The 21065-nt window shown below is 45.6% G+C and overlaps 1 protein-coding gene across 2 annotated transcripts in view; it reads left to right on the plus strand.

The window, feature by feature from the left end:
• The window catches only part of LOC141274964 (protein mono-ADP-ribosyltransferase PARP14-like), a 135202-nt gene extending 123378 nt beyond the window's left edge, over nt 1–11824 (plus strand). The window contains exons 9-12 of one of the 2 annotated variants that reach the window (XM_073686349.1): nt 1324–1383; nt 4006–4182; nt 7080–7272; nt 11462–11824. In XM_073686349.1, the coding sequence (XP_073542450.1) occupies nt 1324–1383; nt 4006–4182; nt 7080–7246 (404 nt within the window). In that variant the 3' untranslated portion in view covers nt 7247–7272; nt 11462–11824. The remainder of the gene's footprint in view (nt 1–1323; nt 1384–4005; nt 4183–7079; nt 7273–11461) is intronic. The other variant, XM_073686350.1, reaches the window with a different exon arrangement.
• Nucleotides 11825–21065: the final 9241 nt, after the last annotated feature.

Here is a 21065-nt window from a genome sequence, read left to right on the forward strand (position 1 = left end):
CCCTCAAAGTGACTTCAAATGTGATGTGGTCACACAGTCCTCCATACAGTATAATGGCCCCACATAGTCCTCCATACAGTATAATGGCCCCACATAGTCCTCCATACAGTATAATGGCCCCACATAGTCCTCCATACAGAATAATAGGCCCCACATAGTCCTCCATAGAGAATAATGGCCCCACATAGTCCTCCATAGAGAATAATGGGCCCCACATAGTCCTCCATACAGAATAATAGGCCCCACATAGTCCTCCATACAGAATCATGGGCCCCACATAGTCCTCCATACAGAATAATAGGCCCCACATAGTCCTCCATACAGAATAATGGGCACCACATAGTCCTCCATACAGTATAATGGTCCCCACATAGTCCTCCATACAGAATAATGGGCCCCACATAGTCCTCCATACAGTATAATGGCCCCACATAGTCCTCCATACAGTATAATGGCCCCACATAGTCCTCCATACAGTATAATGGCCCCACATAGTCCTCCATACAGAATAATAGGCCCCACATAGTCCTCCATACAGAATAATGGCCCCACATAGTCCTCCATAGAGAATAATGGGCCCCACATAGTCCTCCATACAGAATAATAGGCCCCACATAGGGGTGGCGGTTCTGGTGTCGGGGGCCAAATATAACCACCCTGCGGGCCACAGTTTGACATGTGTGCTCTAAAGCAAGATAGATTTCATCTGCATCATTTCAGTGAATTATAAAGAAACTGATTTTTAACGTAGCCTGTCAGCACATTTTTACATACAGAAGGAAACGTAACAGCACGTTTTTACATACAGAAGTAATAATGTAGCTGCATAAGTGCTTCACCGAAATAAAAATGATACCTATCATTGAAAAACCCCGATGCACTTCCAGCCTGGTTTGCAAAAGGCTTCTATGCTACTTTTCTCTCACGACTGGCACATCAGATCTCTACAACATATCATTTTAATGGGGGGCAAACTACTATATGGTCATACCACTAACTCCAGAAGTGGTATGGCTGTATGCTGACCGGTTCCCTTAAGTTACCTTATTCTCCCCAACAGAATTTGGGGTGAGGGTAATTGAGCTGTGGATGAAGTATGGGTGGCTTGGTTGCATGTAGTTTTGATGTGTTTTCATTGATCGCACCATCCATCAACCGGAAATGAAACACAATATAAAACTTAATTTGTTTTATAAATAATGGTTTTAAACAATACAATATATGCCAGTTTCTATGATGATCTGTTCCATCATAATGAACTTATATTAAATTATCAGCTTGGTTCATATTAATTATTATACATAACTTCATTCCCTCCCACAGCCGAAGCGAGGAGAATTTTTACAGAAGCTGGATCGGATATTATTAGGAAAGCCCAAAGAGGTAGGTTCGCTACTTAGCTAGCCATGTTATTTCTAATTAAATGATTTACTGCAATTTTGATATAAGAATACTATCAATCATAATTCCATTTAAATAAGAATATACAGGGTGAGACCTTTACCAAACCCCAATTTTTAGGTCATCAGGTAGTCAGTTGTTGCTGCAGCTCGTGAGAATTTTCAGCATGCCTCTACCAATTGTTCTGAAAAGTAATACACCTAGTTACATCAACCACACTTCATTGGCGATGTATTGCAACCAGTTCAAATGGCCACCTAAGATCATATTCCGTCACCAATTGCAATATGCCACATACGTCTGTTTATCCCCCTATTTAAACTCTTACACAACTGACATTCTATGGCTTACGGTAACGTGATTTCAATAAATGTCGACATGTTGCTCTGACCTGCATCTGCTGGGATCACATGTGGAGATTCCTCGGCTGCTCATCGTACTCTCCTGGATGTCTGCAACAACTATGCGTGCCCTAACATATTGGCGTCTACATATTGTAATAGGACCAGAGGAAAAGTGCTGGTTGGTGTGTGCATTTCTCCTAGGCTCCTGTCTTAAACTATGTGTATAAACCAGTCAGGCATTTTGATAGCAGAGAACTCTGTATTTTCCTTGCTTTATTGATTTTGATATATTCAATATTTATGAGATTTTTGGTACCAACAGCCATTTATCTGTGAGATGCAGAAAAGGTGAGCAGATGGTTTCTACATGTGTGGTGCCCACCATGAAGCATGGAGGGGGGAGATGTGATTTTTGGGGTGATTTGCTAGTGATACTATCAATAGATTATTCCAAATTCCAGGTACAGTTACCCAGCATGCCTACCACAACTTTCTTCAATGGCATACTGTCCCATCTGGACCCCTTATTTGTGTTCTTGCAACAGGACAATGATCCAAAACACACCACCAGGCTGTGTATGGGCTATGTGACCTGGAAGGAGAAGGATGGAGTGCCGCGTCAGATGACATGGCCTCCACAATCTCTCAATATCAGCCTAAGGCCAGGGTCCCACTAGCGTATGGCATCCAATGCTATGTGCTAATGACATTCAGCTCCTGCTCTGCTGCGAGCGGGAGCCAAGTGTCAGTGCTCCGTGCTCCGATCCTCTCTCGCAGAGAAGATGGCAGCTCAGCTGTGGAGGAGACTGAGAAAGTAATTTCTCCATCTCCTCTGTTGCTGGCATCGGCGGGAATCGCACTACACTCGGGTGTTATCCGAGTGCAGTGTGATGTTTCACACGCTTCCATAGACTTATATGGGCGCGTGCGATCCGAAGCCAGCATGCTGCTATTTTTTTTTTCAGCCTGATAGCAATCAGATCAGAGCTGTAAAAAAAACACCACTGAGCACACACTCATGGGATTAAATTGGTCCGAATGCAATCCAATTTTTTATTGGATTGCATTCGTCCGATTTAATCGCAAGTGAGAGCGAGCCCTTATAGAGATGGTTTAGAATGAGTTGTACTGCGGAGTGCAGGCAAAGCAGCTAACAAGTGCTCAGCACCTCTGGGAACTCTTTCCAGCCTGTTTGACAGCCATTCCACCTGATAAGTCGCTCAATAGAATGCCAACAGGATGTAAAACGGTCACCATAGTAAAAGGGGGATCTAAGACGTAACACATATTCTGGTTAGTTTCACACGTTTCCATCAGTATATGATCCGTGTGTCCGTTTTTACCATGTGTTTTTCCAGTATGGATAAAGAAATAAATAAATTACAAAGCTTCTCCTATCCTTTGCAATGTTAAACATGTACAGCACATAGATGCCATCCGTGTGCTGTACATGTTTTCACAGACCCATAGACTTGTATTGGCCCTTGTCAAGCATGCTGCCGGAAAAAAAACAGACACGTCTCCATGTTTTTTGCAGGGACACACAGACTGTGTAATAAGACGGAATGTGCATAGCACCATAGATTATAATAGGTATGTGTGGTATCCGTGAAATAAATGGACACCACACATACTGGAAACAGACGTGTGAGGGAGGCCTTAAAAATAATACCCTAGCAGAGCATTGGAACCTAAGATCCCTTGATAACCGAGGCCCATAGTGGAGGCGGATGGTCCCTTAAAAAATCTGGATTCACTGGGGATTGACTGATGGTAAGGAGATTTGGGGTTACTTGGAGGAACCAGAGGCTTACAGGCATGCAAGTCCTGTAACAGTGACGCAATGCAGGAGAGCGAACAGGAGCGGGACACCAGACCCCTCACCGAGAAAACCTAAAGGCCATGACAGATTCCCACCAATACCAATAGGATCATGTTTTGTAGGGGGTCTCCCAAAGATCAATCATTTAAAGTTATGCCGTCCTTGTGCCTTGTACAGTTTGTACATTTCATCATTTAGATTTAATTTAATGCTTGAAAAATCCCTGTACATCTGCACCCGGTAGAGAAATAAACACGTGATTGTATTTCTACAACCCCCTAAGCACTGTCACTTTTTATGTACTCGGTTAAAAAAAACATCTGACATAACAGCCATGCAGACTATTTTTGTGAATAGACCTATTTTCCTCATTATTGATATTCATCTTCGCTCCTTGAATAATTGCATCATAAAAACGTGTTTCTGTTGTAATTTCAGGTCATAGCTCTGGAGAGAAGTTGGTAGTGACTAAAGCGGGTCCTCTGCCGTGTAGATGGATTCTGCACTGTAACTGTAATAGTAACTTAAAAAGCATCTCTCCTCTAATGAAAGAAATCCTAGATAAATGTGAGCACATGGGACTAACCTCTGTGGCTATGCCAGCTTTTGGGACGGGTAAGATTGGTTTTCAACTATGCACATTGATGTGTTTTGTGGCTACTTTCTTCCTAAAACTGTCACGGGGTTACCACAATCGAGTGGAGCCAGAAGACCGCAGCGTCTGATGGCTTCTACTCCGGCTCCGAGAAGAAGCACTTCTCCTTCATTTTAAAGCATGTTTTATTTCTTCTGGCAGAACAGGGGTTAAATAGCCATGTTGGAAATCCCTGAGCTCGGTTAGCCACCCCTTTTCCCTTTATAATCTGGGCTCTGATACTAATCCTTGTCAGAGCTAGTATTTTCTGCATGGCTAACTGAAGGAGAGGAGTTCTAATAAGAAGGAGAGTTGGAGGAATTATTAGTGACTGTTGTTTGGTTTGTATGCGTGTTAATTCTTTATCCATCTCCATTTTGGTTTATCCCCCTATCTTCACACCCCGGTGCTTTCCTCTGTTATGTGAGTGAATATTTTGTGTGCCTGGAGTTTTCTGTTAACCGCTGTCTGTGTAGCCTTGTCAGATTGGTGTACTACGGTGCACAGTAGCGCCCCCCTTCTCTGGGTGGGGGGAATAGAACAGACGGAGGGCTAACTCAGGAGTGAGGGTGGAGGCCCCGGCATCCTCACCTTCAGAGATATCCCGGGGAATATGGCAAGCTAGGGCGCCCCTTAGTGATAGGGACAGGGTAGGAGCCTCTGTTCCCTGGTCACCCGACAGCTGTGTTGTGACAAAAACATTGCCACACTTGTCCTCAGGTTGTCTGGTATTACAACTCCAGCCCATACACTTATCTGGACATAACACGGAAACAATCCATGTACAGTTGTGGCATTACTTCTTTTCCTTATGCTTTGCAATTCTGTACACCTTATTTAATTCTTCTATAGCGCTGCCAGGAGAAGTAAAGCATTACAACTTGCACATGGAAATGAATGTTCTCTGTAGTCCATGGACACAGGGGGTCGTTCGGGGAAAGAGATGCTACTTGTAGCGACTCTCCAATCTTAGGCTGTGTGCCCACGTAGAGTTTTTCAAGCGTTTATGCTGCGGAATTTCCGCAGCGGAAACGCTTGTGAAACGCTAGGTAATCCGCACCCCATGGTCCCCAAGGGGATTCCGCATGTTCTATGCACATGCTGCGGATTTTTCCGCAGCGTTTATGCTGCGTACAAAAATCTGCAGCATGTCATTTAATTTTGCAGAAGCGCAGCGGAACTCCCGCCATTGACTTGCATTGAAACGCATAGAAACCGCGACTGTACATTTGTACAAGCGGCTTCTATGCGTCTCTATGTGCGGATGGTGCCCAGTTCTGGAGGAGAGGAGACTCTCCTCCAGACCTGGGTACCATTGTACCTGTAAAAAAAGAATAAAATAACAAATAAAGTTTATATTCACCTGTCCGGCGTCTTCTCTCTGAATGCCGGCATCTCTTGAGGACCTGCGGTGACGTCACAGTCATGTGACCGCAGGCCCTTCACCGCTCTGTCTCGCGAGATGCCGGCAGCCGGGAACCAGACAGGAACGAGCGCTGCAGCCACGCCGGGGCCTCCGGGGTGAGTATAGCTTTATTTGTTTTAATTTTTACGGTTCACACTGTATAAATCCATGCCGTTTGCATGGATTTATACAGTGTGACCTAGTTGTCACGCACTTTCCAAGTGATGCTATCGCCTGAAAAGCGCTTGTCAATCTGCATGCGGAAACGCATGTGAATCCGCATGTGGATCCGCATGTATTCTGCAGGAAAAACGCATGCACAATCTGCATGTACAATCTGCATGCGTTTTTTCTGCCAGGGAGATGCAGAAATGCTGCAGAAATTTTCTGCTTCATTTCTGCATTGTGGGCTCATAGCCTAAGGGCCCAGAATCCTATTGCATACATTTGACAGTTATACAACATTTTTTTTTAGCTGTTCTGAATTTTGATATAAATCTGAAAAATCCAAGGCACATGTGTTCCTTTTGTATGTGGCTTGAAATGACCTTATGTGGCCGAAACGCCACTTTTTTTTTTTTTTTTAATCCTTTACATGCCGTTACATAATAGAGAACTTTTTTGAGGAGACCATTTGGTGCCTTGGATTTTTCAGATATAGTTACTTGGTGCAACTCCCCACGATATTTCCAAGATTGCACAGACATGCTGCATGGGACCATAGAATTTTGACCTGAATTTTGGCATAGTTAGCTATGCTTTTCAATACTGGAGAATCTTTCAAAAAGAATGCAAATAGCAAGAAATGTGTTTTGTCACAGTGGGAAACATGCAACTGTATGGTCTTATGGGCAGGGGAGTTAGCAAGACTAAAAGCAATCAACAAAAAATATTTTCCTTGACCAAGTGAGAGGAATGTCTTCATCTGTGATGCTTTATACCCATCAACTGTTAGGTCGCTGTCTTTTCTCTGGTTTTAGCATTTCTATCACTTTAAGCAAAAAGAAAAACTGCATTGTTCCCCTATATGAGCAAATAGGACCTTCATATAGTGCTATATAATAATGGTGTCAAATAGGTGTATCACACAGCACATTAGCCAAAGGAATACAACATTAATCAGATGCAAAGATCTTGGCAACAGGCAAAAATTTCATCCAATGACTTCCCTCCATTATTTCTGATTGATGTTGGATGAGGCTTTAATTGGATGAGGCTTTAATTATGGCCTGAACAGAATAGAGTAACCCGACCAAAGGAACATTTTTGTTAAATGATTTACTAGATACAAATGAAAAAGGATACATTAGCCAACCCTGCAATAATCAGGAAGGTGACCACAGAGATGTCTCATCCCACCTTATGGTAGATGCTGCCATGTAGGTCATCTACTCCCTCTATCTTATCCTCAGTGGCTTAATGTGTTAACTTTACCATGATGTGATTTTTATTTCTTTATTTTTTTCGGTGCAGGTGAATGCAAGTTACGTCCTGAGGCTGTAGCCAATGAAATTATGAAAGGCATCTTACCTGTTGTAAAGAATCCAAATCTAAGATGCCTGTCCTGTGTGCGGCTGATTACATACAAGCCGTATATTTACCATACTTTCTGTGCTGAGCTGAGAAAACATTTCATCTGATGGATGAATAAAGTTCAATTTGTATGGTGAGTAAAAACATAAACCGTTCATACCCCCATAGCAATCTCAAGAATGGGGCTCTGCTGACCCCAGTCTTGAATGGAGTGGAAGTGCACATGCTAGACCTCAACTTCATTCATTGTCTAAGGGACTATGGGAAATATAGCAGAACATTGTATCTTATAGACCAGGGGTGGGGAATCTTTTTTTCTGCCAAGGGCCATTTGGATATTTATACCATCCTTCGGGAGCCGTACAAATTGTGTGCTAACTCCACCTACAAAGTACACCCTGATGCTGGCATTGGCGTCAGGAAGTAATCTTTTATTGCATGCTCCTCAGCGCTCAGTAGTGAACACTACGTGCACGGGCTCACAGAGCAAGAAGAAATGAATGGGCTGGCAGCCATCAAAATACAGCTGGCGGCCCAAGTACTGTGGTCCCCGGGAATCTGCCCGCGGGCCGGATAAAAGGTCATCAAGGGCTGTAAATGGCCCGCAGGCCAGGGGTTCCCAACCCCAGCTATAGACAATGAAAGAAGTGGAGGCTGAGCATGTGCACAACCATTCAAGATAGAGCTCTATTCCTATTCTTGTACTGCTGGGAATCCCAACGGTTAGACCTTCAGCAATCAATGGTCTGAAACCACTTTAACCCCTTTCTGACGTTGGGTGTAATAATACGTATCTGCGCCCTGAGCCTATTGGACTAGATACGTATTATTATGCCCTGGTGATCTCGCCCGCACAGCCTCTCACAGCTGACACCCGGTACTATGTGCCAGGAGCGGTGCCGAACTGCTGCCGGCACATTAACCCCCGAAATGCTGCGATCGAAGTCGATCGCAGCATTTCTAGGGCAAGCATCGGTAAGAGTGTGCCTCTTACCTTCTATCTGGCGTCCCGCGCTGTGTATGCCGGGTCCAGATAGTTGCCATGGTGACCCGATGTCCTCATGACGACATCCAGGTCACCAGACATCAGCAAGATAGGTAGATAGTGCTCAGTGCACAATCTACTTAGCTTGTGTGTGCAGGGCTGACAGCCTTATGCTGTGCAAGCGATCAGCCTCCAAAAAATGTAAGTCCCATAGTGGGACAATGTGTAAAAGTGAAAAAAAATGTTTTAAAAATTGTAAAAATATAAAAAAAAATCCCAAAAAAATCCAAAAAAATAAAAATATACTGTACCCATAAATAAATTTTATTATGGAAAAAAAACAATAAAAGTACACATATTTGGTATTGCTGCATCCGTAACAACCTGACCTATACAACTATCCCACTAGTTAACCCCTTTAGTGAACACGGTAAAAAATAAAAGCAAAAAACAATGCTTTATCATCATACCGGCAAACAAAAAATGGAATAAAACGCAATCCAAAAGACATGACTAAATGACGTCAGCGCAGGTCCTTCAGTCCACCGCGAGCTGCCGGCCAGCGATGACAAGCACACCGGGGGCCATCAGAAGGTAAATATAATATTTATTTTTTATTTTATTCTTTTTTTTTTTACAGGTTCTATGGTACCCGGGTCCGGAGGAGAGTCTCCTCTCCTCCAGACCCGGGTACCATCCGCACATTGAAACGCATGGATTCCGCATGTACAGATGCAGTGATGCGGATTCCATGCGTTCCAATGCAAGTCAATGGCGGAGAAAACTCAGCACTTCCACAAAATAATTGGTAGTGCTGCATTTTTTTCCGCAATGATAATCCGCAGCGGAAATTTCCGCAGCATGTGCACAGCACATGCGGATTATCATTGGGGAACATGGCAGGCCTTCTACCAAGCGTTTTTTAAGCATTTCTGCAGCGTTATTGCCGCTGCGGAAACGCTTAAAAAACGCATCGTGGGCACACAGCCTTAGGGTTAGGGTTGTGCTAGGGTTTGGATTTTTTCAAAAGTAAAGAAAAAAAGTGATGACAATATGGCAGCTAGTGTTGAGCGCAAGTGCTCGCTAGTTTAGTTTGCATCGGGTGCTCAGGTATGCACCGAGTATTGCAGGTGCTTGAGTGACATGCTCGAGTCCCTGCCCCATATGTTTTGCGGCTGTTATACAGACAAAAAAACACGCGGAGATTGCCTGCAATGCATGGGCAATCCCCACATGTTTTTTTTGGGTGTCTAACCATGAAACATGCAGGGTGGGGACTCGAGCACCCGCAATACTTGGTACATACCCAATGCAAACTCAAGTAGCGAGCACTTGCGCTCTAGACTAATGACAACTTATTCAATATGATAACCTAATGTTATTAAATTCTGTGTAATTTCTCTGGGTTCAAAATGTTACTATACCCCTTGATAAAATCCTTGAGGGGTCTAGTTTCCAAAATGGGGTCACTTGTGGGGGGTTTCCACTGTTTAGGCGCACCATAGGCTCTTCAAACGCAACATGGCGTCCGCTCTTGATTCCAGACAATTTTGTGTTCAAAGTCACACAGTTCTCCTTCCCTTCTGAACCCTGCCGTGTGCCAAAACAGTGGTTTTCGCCCACATATGGGGTATCTGCTTACTCAGGAGAAATCGTACAACAAATTGCATGGTGCAATTTCTCCTGTTACCCTTATGAAAATGCAAAATTGGGTGCTGAAAAACATTTTTATGGGAAAAATGTGAACATTAATATTTACGGCTGAATGTTATAAACTTCTGTGAAGCACCTGGGGGTTCAAGGTACTCACTACACATCTAGATAAGTTCCCTGAGGGGTCTAGTTTCCAAAATAGTGTCACTTGTGGGGGGTTTCCACTGTTTAGGCACATCACGGGCTCCCCAAATGCAACATGGCGTCCGCTAATTATTCAAGTAAATTTTACATTCAAAAAGTCAAATGGTGCTCCTTCCCTTCTGAGCCCTGCCGTGCACCCAAGCAGTGATTTTCCCCCACCTATGGGGATTTGCGTGCTCAAGAGAAATTGCACAACAAATTTTGGGGTCTATTTTTTCCTGTTACCATTGCAAAATAAAAAAATTTGGGTCTAAAGTAACATTTTTGTGAAAAAAGTTAATGTTCATTTTTTTCTTCCACATTCCAAAAATTCCTGTGAAGCACCTGAAGGGTTAATAAACTTCTTGAATGTGGTTTTGAGCACCTTGAGGGGTGCAGTTTTTAGAATGGTGTCACTTTTGGGTATTTTCTGTCATAAAGGCCCCTCAAAATCACTTCAAATGTGATGTGGTCCCTAAAAAAAAAATGGTTTTGTAAATTTTGTTGGAAAAATGAGAAATCGCTGGTCAACTTTTAACCCTTATAACTACCTAACCCCCAAAAAATTTGGTTCCAAAATTGTGCTGATGTAAAGTAGACATGTGGGAAATGTTATTCATTAACTATTTTGTGTGACATATCTCTCTGATTTAAGGGCATGAAAATTAAAATTTTGAAAATTGCTAAATTTTTGCCAGTTTTCCGATTTTTTTTTAACAGATAAAATTTGTTCGGTATGACTTGTGTTTACCACTGTCATTAAGTACAATATGTCATGAAAAACCAATCTCAGAATCAGTGGGATCCGTTGTAGCGTTCCAGAGTAATTACCTCATAAAGTGACCGTGGTCAGAATTGTAAAAATTGGCCGGGTCATTAATGTGCAAACCACCTTTCGGGGTAAAGGGGTTAATGTTTTTCTTTGTAGCAAAAACATATCTTGTAATTCTAATTTAAAAAATCTATTGAAAATCATTTTTAATGACGTGGGAGTAGATGAGATTTTTTTTTTCAATTAAACCATGAAGTTTCTTCTTTGAAGACAAGTCAGCCCAGCAATAAGTCCTGGGTTTAGAAACCCCCGAAGATAAGCCTTTGTCCTCCCACTTCATCACCAGGAACAATGTAGTATTATAGGTCACATGGACAGGTTAGGACTGCGAGAGTGGGACCTGCTCTTTTTAGACACTCTTGTTTTAGCTCATTAATGGGGTTCCTTATGTTAGATTTCCCTTATGATGTCCATATGTCCAAAAGGGGCCCTTAGCCTTAAATACCATACTCCTTGCATACAGAAACTGAACAAGCCGTGTTCATCTTCCTTGTTAGCTGGCCCTCTACGTGATAACAATGGAAGCCTTGTATGTAACAGCATCTTTAGAGAACCATACATCTTGCTGCAGTCATCATTTTGATGTGAGAATTAATATTTGTTATATTAATAATGAAAAAAATATTTTTGTTTTTTTTATTGTAAATGATATAGGATTTATTTTTACAGATTCATTATTTAAGAAAGCTTGTATATCAACAGCAGGGTAATCCCTCACCATGTTCGTGCCAAGACTATCTTTGAATGGTGGAATTCAAGACTCAAGTTGTGTCAGCTCTGCCGAAATCTCCACTGCCAGAACCTTTTCATACACAGTAATCTCTCATGGGCAAGGAACAGAAAACTGAATTCAACTTTATGGCTCTTTATATCTGTATGGTTTTCTATGTCTGTTGTTTACGTCCATTTTAATAGTGAGATGTAATATAGACGGAAGTCAAAAATAATCAAAGGCCAAATCCATTTTCTTATATGATCACCTGTAGTGGATCCATTAAAAACATGCCAGATGAGTTGTACCCTTTTAGCATACTATTGCGTTTAATTGGCGAAACTAATACCAAAAAAAGGGAAAGAACAGTGCATGCTGTTTTTTTTTTTTTTTTTTTACAAGTGGATAATTTTATCAAAAATGTTCATGTGAATTGACCCGCTCATGTGAAACAGACTGCACCATGACAGCAAGGGAACTGAAAACACTCGTCTGAACAAGCCCTAATGCAAATATTCTGCTTGAACATGAATGACGCCTTGCAGAAGTTTAATATATACATTAAATTGTACATCCGGGAACCATGACCTGGTTTATTGGTGGCAAAACTTCTATTTCCATTGTGGATTACAAAATGAATGAATTCTACTTCATTGATTAATCCAATATATCTTTATCCCGGTTTTGATCTCTTGATAAAATACACAACTGCCAGTAGTGAAAAGCAACATGTCAGAAAATTTTTACATGTGGAAGTAGTGGAATGGCTGTAGGTACTTTTCCCCCAATAAAATTAATATTTTTTTTGTAGAGCGCCAACATGCCAGTGTGGCACCCCCGAGGGTTCGGTTGCCACAGAGGTACTGCATCTCACCCAGAGGTGTGGTACCTCACTCTCAGGTAAGGAAGGAGTACAGCTCAGGACCCTAACACCTGCATCCAATACTACACTACTCCAGACCAGCTGGAGGGGCAAGATGCGTCGCGCTTCCTGCTGAGCCCTGTCCCTGGCTGGAGTGGGGGGAACCAAAGTAGAGGGAACCATGTAGTGGGTGTGGGTGGAGGAAGAAGCTCAGGGGAGCACTTGTTAGGAGTAGTATAAAAAGAGGGTGGCACATTCTAGAGAGTTCAGCCAGTCAGTCAGAGGAGGACAGTGAGAGGAGCAGGAGCTCTGTAGGAGCTCTGCTCAGGAGGAGGGCCTAGAGAGAGGCCCAGGACAGACTGAGGAGGAGAGGAGCAGGAGAAAGGCTCCAGGAACGTAGAAGGGACCCCAGGGGTATGGGCAGTGCTGGAGGCCACCCGTACGCACGAATCTGACAGGCGGTGGAGGGGTCAGGTCGCACATATGGGACCGGTCCCTAAGCTAGCAGAGTTCTTTAAGCCTCAACTAGGAAACCGGAGGCTGCAGTATTTCAGGTACTGCAGCCACAAGCCACATCTGTCTCACCAAGAAGGTGGCCATAGAGGACCCAGGGGACAGAGAAGACGTCGCCCGACAAGGCCCGCGGTCACTGGATTAGGACACAAGGTGCAGGGAGACGGCCAGAAGGAACACACAGAAGGGGGTCCCGCTATGTACTCTGGAGGTACCTGAGGGTTGGCTGAACCCCTCCCTGAGTAAGCACAGGACGAGGTGGGAGGTTACCCTGGCCCTGGTAACTTGGAGTCTGAAAATCGTGAGTAAAACCCTGAAGACTGCACCCCACCGTCTCTGTCAGTTATTGCTGCTGCGCCATCACTCCCTGCACTACACTGCACCACGAGTGCTACTTCATAACAACAACATCTACACTGCCCTGGAGCTAAGCTCTACCTGTGGAGAGCTAAACCAACTCTGCTGCATTCACACCAGCTCCAGAGGACCTGCTCCGCAGCAGCGGCTCCACATAGCCGCATACCGCAGGTGGCGTCATGAACTGTATATAAGAACTATAAATCACCTGTAAATAAAATAACCCCTTTTATTGACTGCCCTGGGTCACGGACCGGGTCACCACCACTGTGACATCTCCCCTAGTAACGACCGACCCGGCACCGAGTACCCCACGGCCCAGGGGGCGCGTCATACCAGTCATAAGAAATCTAGTGTAGAAACCATATGCAAATCAGTTTGGAAGTGCACTGGGGACATGTCAATGCTCTTGGAAGAAGCAGTTCAAAGGTGTCGGCTCGCTTCTAGTGCACATCCAGCCATTTACTGTATATGGCTTCCTATAGTAGGTGTGCGATTTAAGACCGACGTTGCACATGCCAGTCTTAATGAATAAGGCTCATCTTTCTCCATCGGTCCCATCACTTAAGAGGCACATTGTACTTAATAAATTGAGTGCATCTTACAAGTGCCATGCGCCTCTGTCAGAGAAGTACTCAAATAAGGTAAATGAATTACATTTCGGGCAAAAGTTATGCCACCATAACGTTCCACAAACTAGATGGGTTACTGTCGCCACACCCTGTCCCGCCAATGCTCCGTTCATTTTTTGAGGAGCTGGCCCAGACTGGTGGAAATTGCACAAAAATGTTGTGACTTTTGGTGTTTTCACAAGTTGCACCAAAGGTTTTGTGATTTATTGAGGTGTTTTACACCAGAACAATGGTGAAAACACGTAATTGAATCTGGACTTTGATTTCTCATGACTGGCACATTGGATCTGTACCTAAAAATGAATAAATTAGTGCTGAAAAGTTAACTTTTTAATAAGAAAAATAGTCTTTTGTGCTTGATAGAATGGTGGGGTTTATTAACCTACGGCAGTCATGGAACATTGTTGCAACATTATTTCAACCAATAGTCTCAGCTCTGAGAGAGGTCAACGTGAAATATTCAATGGCAGCATCCACTACTATTTTGCACTGGGGAATTAAACCAGCATTGTGGATAAAGAAATACAAATTAATACAAATATTTGTGAATAAATGAAAAAGGACATTGCCAATAAAAAATGTATCAATTTTGGGCGGGAGGACAATTTAATTACTTTAAACAAATATATGAATGGACAGTACAAAGATCTGTGAGGTGATCATTTTTTCCCTAGGTATGTAACCATATACTTGAAGATGGAGTTTCTTTACTGTAAAAACGTCAATTTTTCCTCTAATGAGAAAACTACTAACTGCCGCAATGTGAATGTTTTGCCTTGCACTGGATGAACAATTTAGGAATATAGGTTGGAGCAATAATTTTTCTGTACCTCATCAGTATGCATGGTTTATTACTTACTGAAGCTTTAGATCATTTCTGCTCCATATCATATTGTCCTAGTGTGATTCATTAGACAGTACTCGCATTTCCTTTTAGGTTGCCACGGCTGGCATTTCTTCGGGACAAAAAGGGGGATTAGAATGGCCCCAACTCTGGTGACGGAAACTTTAGGTGTTACTAGAGCTCATGCAAAAAAGTTTGCTTTTGCCCTGCGGTGTATTTTAAAGGGTTTGTCCTCTTTGAGAAACAACTGCGACTTCTAACAAACTGCTCTTTTCTCACCGTTCCTGAGTCTATAGCGCAGTGTCCGGTATTGGCTGTGATGCTGATGTCACGTCAACAGCGCAGCAGGCAATCCGTGATCTCATCGGCTGTGAAGCTGAGCTCTATGATTGGCTGCAGCACTGTCGACGCGACGTCAGTGCCGTAGCCAAGACCAGACACTAGGAGCTTTGTCGGAGACTCAGAGCTGGACTAGGTGACAGTAAGTAAAGAACAATTTGTAATTTTAGAAACTGCAGCTGGAGGTGAAGATTTTCTGAAAATGGACAACCCCTTTCTAAGAGATTAATTTGATACCCAGCACTAGGCGGTTTTCACATCTCTTTTGCAGTATGTGGATACCTGGCATCAGTTGTTTGTGTCCTAACAAGTTCCAGCTACTTGGTGGACAGTGAGATCAGAGGACCTGTGGAGGCAATGGCTGAAGAAATTACAGCTTTTACTCTTTGTTGGGTTAAAGCTGTGTGAGCCAGATGTGTGGCAGTGCTGGCATCTCACAAAGGGGCTATACATTGCAGAGATAGCAAAGGCGCAGAATCTTAGCCCATCAGCAGATGGCAGCAGTAACATAGAGGATACCCTGCTGCATCTGCCGGGACTAAAGCCAAATCCGGTGCCAGCAATTCAATCCCTAAGATGCTGTGACATCTAGTCGAGTTTTACTCTTAAGATACCTTTGTCGGCTTTTCACGGTCTATCATCTTTCTACTCCTATTATGTCTTACAGAAAGTCGGGCATAACATATTCAATAAAGCAGTAACACAGTGTATTATAAAAGTGAGCAAATATTGCATGGTCAGGTTTAATAGTGTGACAAAAATAGGAACCATCCAAATTACTATCACCATCATTGTCATTATCGCTTGGACTTCATTCAAATCCATTATTCACAGCGTGTGAAGTAAAAGTGACCCTTCAACCAACTACAAACCTGAAGTAGAGAATAAGTAGAGGGGCTGTCATGTATGTCTAGAAAATCAAATTACTGGTAAGTGTAATTGTCATCCCCTCCACCCCATCACCCATGAGAGGATTCCACAGGTACGCACTCCAATAAGCAGGGGTCTTACACCTGAAGGAAAGATACAAAGAATAAAACAGTCTAAAGTAGGGGCGGGCAATTCATTTTCACGAGGGGCCACATGAGACAGTGACTTGTGGAGGGCCAAACCAATAAGTTAATATTGAGAAGCATTAATTTCAATATAAAAATTATTAGTATGGTATTAATATTAATTGTATCACTTAATATTGAGAATTAAGTATGATTATATGGAGGGGTAGCAACAGTATGCACCCCCACACAGCCCCCTTTATAGTGTGAGCACCCACAAAGCCCCTAGTGTATACAGTATAAGCCCACACACAGCCCACGGTATATACAATAGGAGCCCCACACAGGCCCCAATAAACAGTATGAGCCCCTGCACAACCCCACTATACACAGTATGAAGACCACATAGCCCCCTATAATCAGTATGAGCTCCCACATAGCGTCCCTATATTCAGTATAAGCCATCACATAGCCCCCTATATAGAATATAAGCCCTCCCTATAATCAGTATGAGCTCCCACATAGCCCCCTATATACAGGCACCCATCCCACTGTAACATCCCTGTCGGTGTGCCGGCATGGCTTACCACCTCCCACCATGCAAGACCGCCATCTTACCTATCAATCCAGGCTGCACACTTTGCTCCAGTACCTGCTGTGTCTCTTGTCTGATTGCTTAGGGCGGCGGCGCGGCTACTGCCTGATTCTTATAGTTACTGTGTGCGCACTCCTAATGCCTCCCCTGCCTATTGCTGTGAGTCACTGGATACTTAAACCCCCTCCACCCAGTAGGGGGTGCCTGACCAACACTTTCATTCAGTGTGTTCTGTGCAACTAAGTTGCCAGGTCCTGTCCTGTATCTTGTCTGTTTCCACCCCTGGGGGCTGTATACCCAGGCCTGTTACCTGTATCTGTGACTTCTAGTCTGTCTCCGCCACCCTGGGGGCTGAGTTCCCAGGCTCGTTCCTGTATCTTGTTCCTGGTTCAGTTCCTGCCTGAACAGTGTCCTAGCCCGTTACCTGTTTGTCTCTATGTCCGAACCTTCCCTTTTCCTGCAGTGTCTGAACCTTCACCTAACTCCAACTCGTTGTCTTTGTACTTCTGTTTGTGAGTTTTGTGTCCACTCGCTACTTCATTGTAAGTAACTTGTGTGTATCTGGTTCTGCTTGTCCCGTTTCCCTGCCTCCGTATCTACCTCCTGTGTTCTAACTATCTTCCTGTATTTTCCAGTCTGTTCTATGTGAACAGAGCCCTGTCCTGTCTGCCTGCACCTTCTGCTCTGCTCGTTCACCGCACCTGCGGTTCCGCTCTGCTCGTTCACCGCACCTGCGGTTCCGCTCTGCTCGTTCACCGCACCTGCGGTTCCGCTCTGCTCGTTCACCGCACCTGCGGTTCCGCTCTGCTCTTTCACCGCACCTGCGGTTCCGCTCTGCTTGTTCACCGCACCTGCGGTTCCGCTCTGCTTGTTCACCGCACCTGCAGTTCCGCTCTGCTCTGCTTGTTCACCAAACCTGCGGTTCCGCTCTGCTTGCTCACCGCACCTGCGGTTCCGCTCTGCTCTGCTTGTTCACCGCACCTGTGGTTCCGCTCTGCTCTGCTAGTTCACCGCACCTGCGGTTCCGCTCTGCTCTGCTAGTTCACCGCACCTGCGGTTCCACTCTGCTTCTTCACCGCACCTGCGGTTCCGCTCCGCCCTGCTTGTTCACCGCACCTGCGGACTTGCTCCGCTCTGCTTGTTCACCGCACCTGCGGTTCTGCTCCGCTCTGCTTGTTCACCGCACCTGCGGTTCTGCTCCGCTCTGCTTGTTCACCGCACCTGCGGTTCCGCTCCGCTCTGCTTGTTCACCGCACCTGCGGTTCCGCTCCGCTCTGCTTGTTCACCGCACCTGCAGTTCTACTCTGCTTGTTCACCGCACCTGCGGTTTCGCTCCGCTCTGCTTGTTCACCGCACCTGTGGTTTCGCTCCGCTCTGCTTATTCCCCGCACCTGCGATTCCGCTCTGCTCGTTCACCGCACCTGCAGTTCTGCTCCGCTCTGCTTGTTCACCAAACCTGCGGTTCCGCTCTGCTTGCTCACCGCACCTGTGGTTCCGCTCTGCTTGTTCACCGCACCTGTGGTTCCGCTCTGCTCTGCTTGTTCACCGCACCTGCGGTTCCGCTCTGCTCTGCTTGTTCACCGCACCTGCGGTTTCGCTCCGCCCTGCTTGTTCACCGCACCTGCGGACTTGTTCCGCTCTGCTCGTTCACCGCACCTGCGGTTCTGCTCTGCTCTGCTCGTTCACCGCACCTGCGGTTCTGCTCTGCTCGTTCACCGCACCTGCAGTTCCGCTCTGCTCGTTCACCGCACCTGCGGTTCCGCTCTGCTCGTTCACCGCACCTGCGGTTCCGCTCTGCTCTGCTTGTTCACCGCACCTGCAGTTCCGCTCTGCTCTGCTTGTTCACCAAACCTGCGGTTCCGCTCTGCTTGCTCACCGCACCTGCGGTTCCGCTCTGCTCTGCTTGTTCACCGCACCTGCGGTTCCGCTCTGCTTCTTCACCGCACCTGCGGTTCCGCTCCGCCCTGCTTGTTCACCGCACCTGCGGACTTGCTCCGCTCTGCTTGTTCACCGCACCTGCGGTTCTGCTCCGCTCTGCTTGTTCACCGCACCTGCGGTTCTGCTCCGCTCTGCTTGTTCACCGCACCTGCGGTTCTGCTCCGCTCTGCTTGTTCACCGCACCTGCGGTTTCGCTCCGCTCTGCTTGTTCACCGCACCTGCGGTTTCGCTCTCCTTGTTTGTTCATCGCTTCGGTGGTTCTGCTCTGCTTGTTCACCGCATCTGCGGTTTCGCTCTGCTGTCCACCGCACCTGCGGTTTCGCTCTGCCCCGCTTGTCCTCCGCGCCTGCGGTTCTGCTCTGCTAGTCCACCGCACCTGCGGCTCCGTTCCGGTGTCCCAGTCTGTACTGGTCCCTATCCTGCCTGCGTTCCTACCTGCCAGTACCCGCCTGTCTGCATGCCAGCCGTGCCTGCCAGTGCCCACCTGTCTGCATACCAGCCGTGCCTGCCAGTACCCACCTGTATGTATGCCAGCCTAACCTGCCTGTTCCTGCATTCCCAGGTGTGGGTCAACAGCTGTGACCGGGGTCTGACCTGGAGTAGCACCTAGTCCCTCTGCTCTGTTCCTCCCTGGTTCACGGAGTTGACTGAGCTGCCGTGTGACCTTGGTCAGACCGAGTTGATACTTAGTTACGCCCCTCCAGGCACTCCTCGGTTCATGGTCCAGTGGGATCACTAATCAAGCTCACGCCAGTCAGTCCGGGCGCAAGCGTAACACCCACACACATATGTAAAAACAAAAATACACACACTCGCCTTTGCTCCCTTTCCCCCAGTCTTTGCTGTGTGCACTGACGCTTTGCATAGCAGACACAATTTAGTGACGTCATCATGTCTGCTGTCTCAGTCGCACATGCTGATTGGAGGAAGAAGGAGTAGGTGGCTCCGTCCTCCACCGTACTATTCACCACTACATGCATGCTGAGGATGCAGATAGCAGTGAAATCAGGAGGGGGCAGCGGAGAGCAGCCACATGGCGTGGCCTGTAGGCCTTGTGTTTCCAGCCCTCCAGCTGTCTCAGTCCGCGGGAAGGAGAGCAGTACAATTCTCCATGAACACTGAGGGCAATCACAGGAAGAAATGCAAGGTCTGGTCTAAAATAAAAAGAAAAACACCTGACATCTAAAACTGTATTAAAAAGGAGGGTTCAATTTGCTATTTTGTAACTTGTTAAACCTCCTAACCTACACTGATAGAAGGAAACGTCAAGTGATTAAGCCTAATAAGAACCGGATTAAAGGTTCCAATGAGAGATGTCAGGCCCAACAGTTGGACTTGGCTTTAAGGGCCTTATTTGAACACTAGATGGTGGCCTGATTGTAACGCATCGGGTATTCTAGAATATGTATGCGGCCGACCAGGCGCAATCAGCAGAGCGCTGTTTAAATTTGGCGCCAAAATCGCTGATTGGTCGCGGCCGGCAACCGCGACCAATCAGCAAAACGGTGTTTAAATTTGGTGGCAATATCGGTGATTGGTCGTGGGTAGCGGCCGCGACCAATCAGCGAACTGTGTTAGTGAGGACTGGAGAGCTTGTTTAAATTTGGTGCTAAAAATCGCTGGATTAGTCGCGACCAATCAGCAAAACGGTGTTAAAAATTTGGCGCCAATATCGGTGATTGGTCGCGGCCAATCAACAGAGCGGTGTTTAAATTTGGCGCCAATATTGCTGATTGGTCGCGGTCGGCCGGCGGCCGCGACCAATCAGCAGAGTGTTTAAATTTGGAGCCAACCTCGCTGATTGATTGGTTGCAGCCGCCGGCCGCGACCAATCAGCGAACCGTATTACTGATGACCGGACAGCAGCGCCGTCCCTCCCTTCACACTTGCTGGCGGGAGATCAGCGGCCCAAGCCGCTGATCTCCCGACGGTAGCCGCATGGAGGTCAGCATCGCCACTGACTTCCGTCCGGCAGATGAGCCGCTAACGGCCGCCATCTTTTTCTGAAATCCCGCATCGCTGATTGACCGCGGCCGGACCAATCAGCGACGCGGGATTTCCTGGACAGACAGACGGGATAAGACGAAATATTATATATATATATATATATATATATATATATATATATATATATAATTATTTTCTTTACTAGACCAAAATTTGAATCTCAAAAAAAAAATCTTATTCCAGTGTCAGTAACCTTAGAACATACTTCTCTCTTAGCATGGTACAAATACATTCTCATGAGGACCCAGTGGGTTTCAAATATCTATTCAAATTGCATGGCATGAATTTTAGGTAACAAGAATAGCACTAGAAAACAAAAAGACCAATAATTCCAAAAAGAACCACATTTTTCATGGGTCAATGGGATATAGATTAAAATAGCCTTTTCCTGATGCTTTAGGTTTTCCCAGTACAGCTGGGATCAATGAGCTGGAGAAGAACGAGGGCCAGCCTGAGGAAATCCAGTTTGAGGGAAAAAA

This window comes from Phyllobates terribilis, unplaced genomic scaffold, assembly GCF_046119375.1.
Source record: "Phyllobates terribilis strain yellow unplaced genomic scaffold, ASM4611937v1 Scaffold_1__5_contigs__length_1240528914, whole genome shotgun sequence".
NCBI classification, from domain to species: Eukaryota; Metazoa; Chordata; class Amphibia; order Anura; family Dendrobatidae; genus Phyllobates; species Phyllobates terribilis.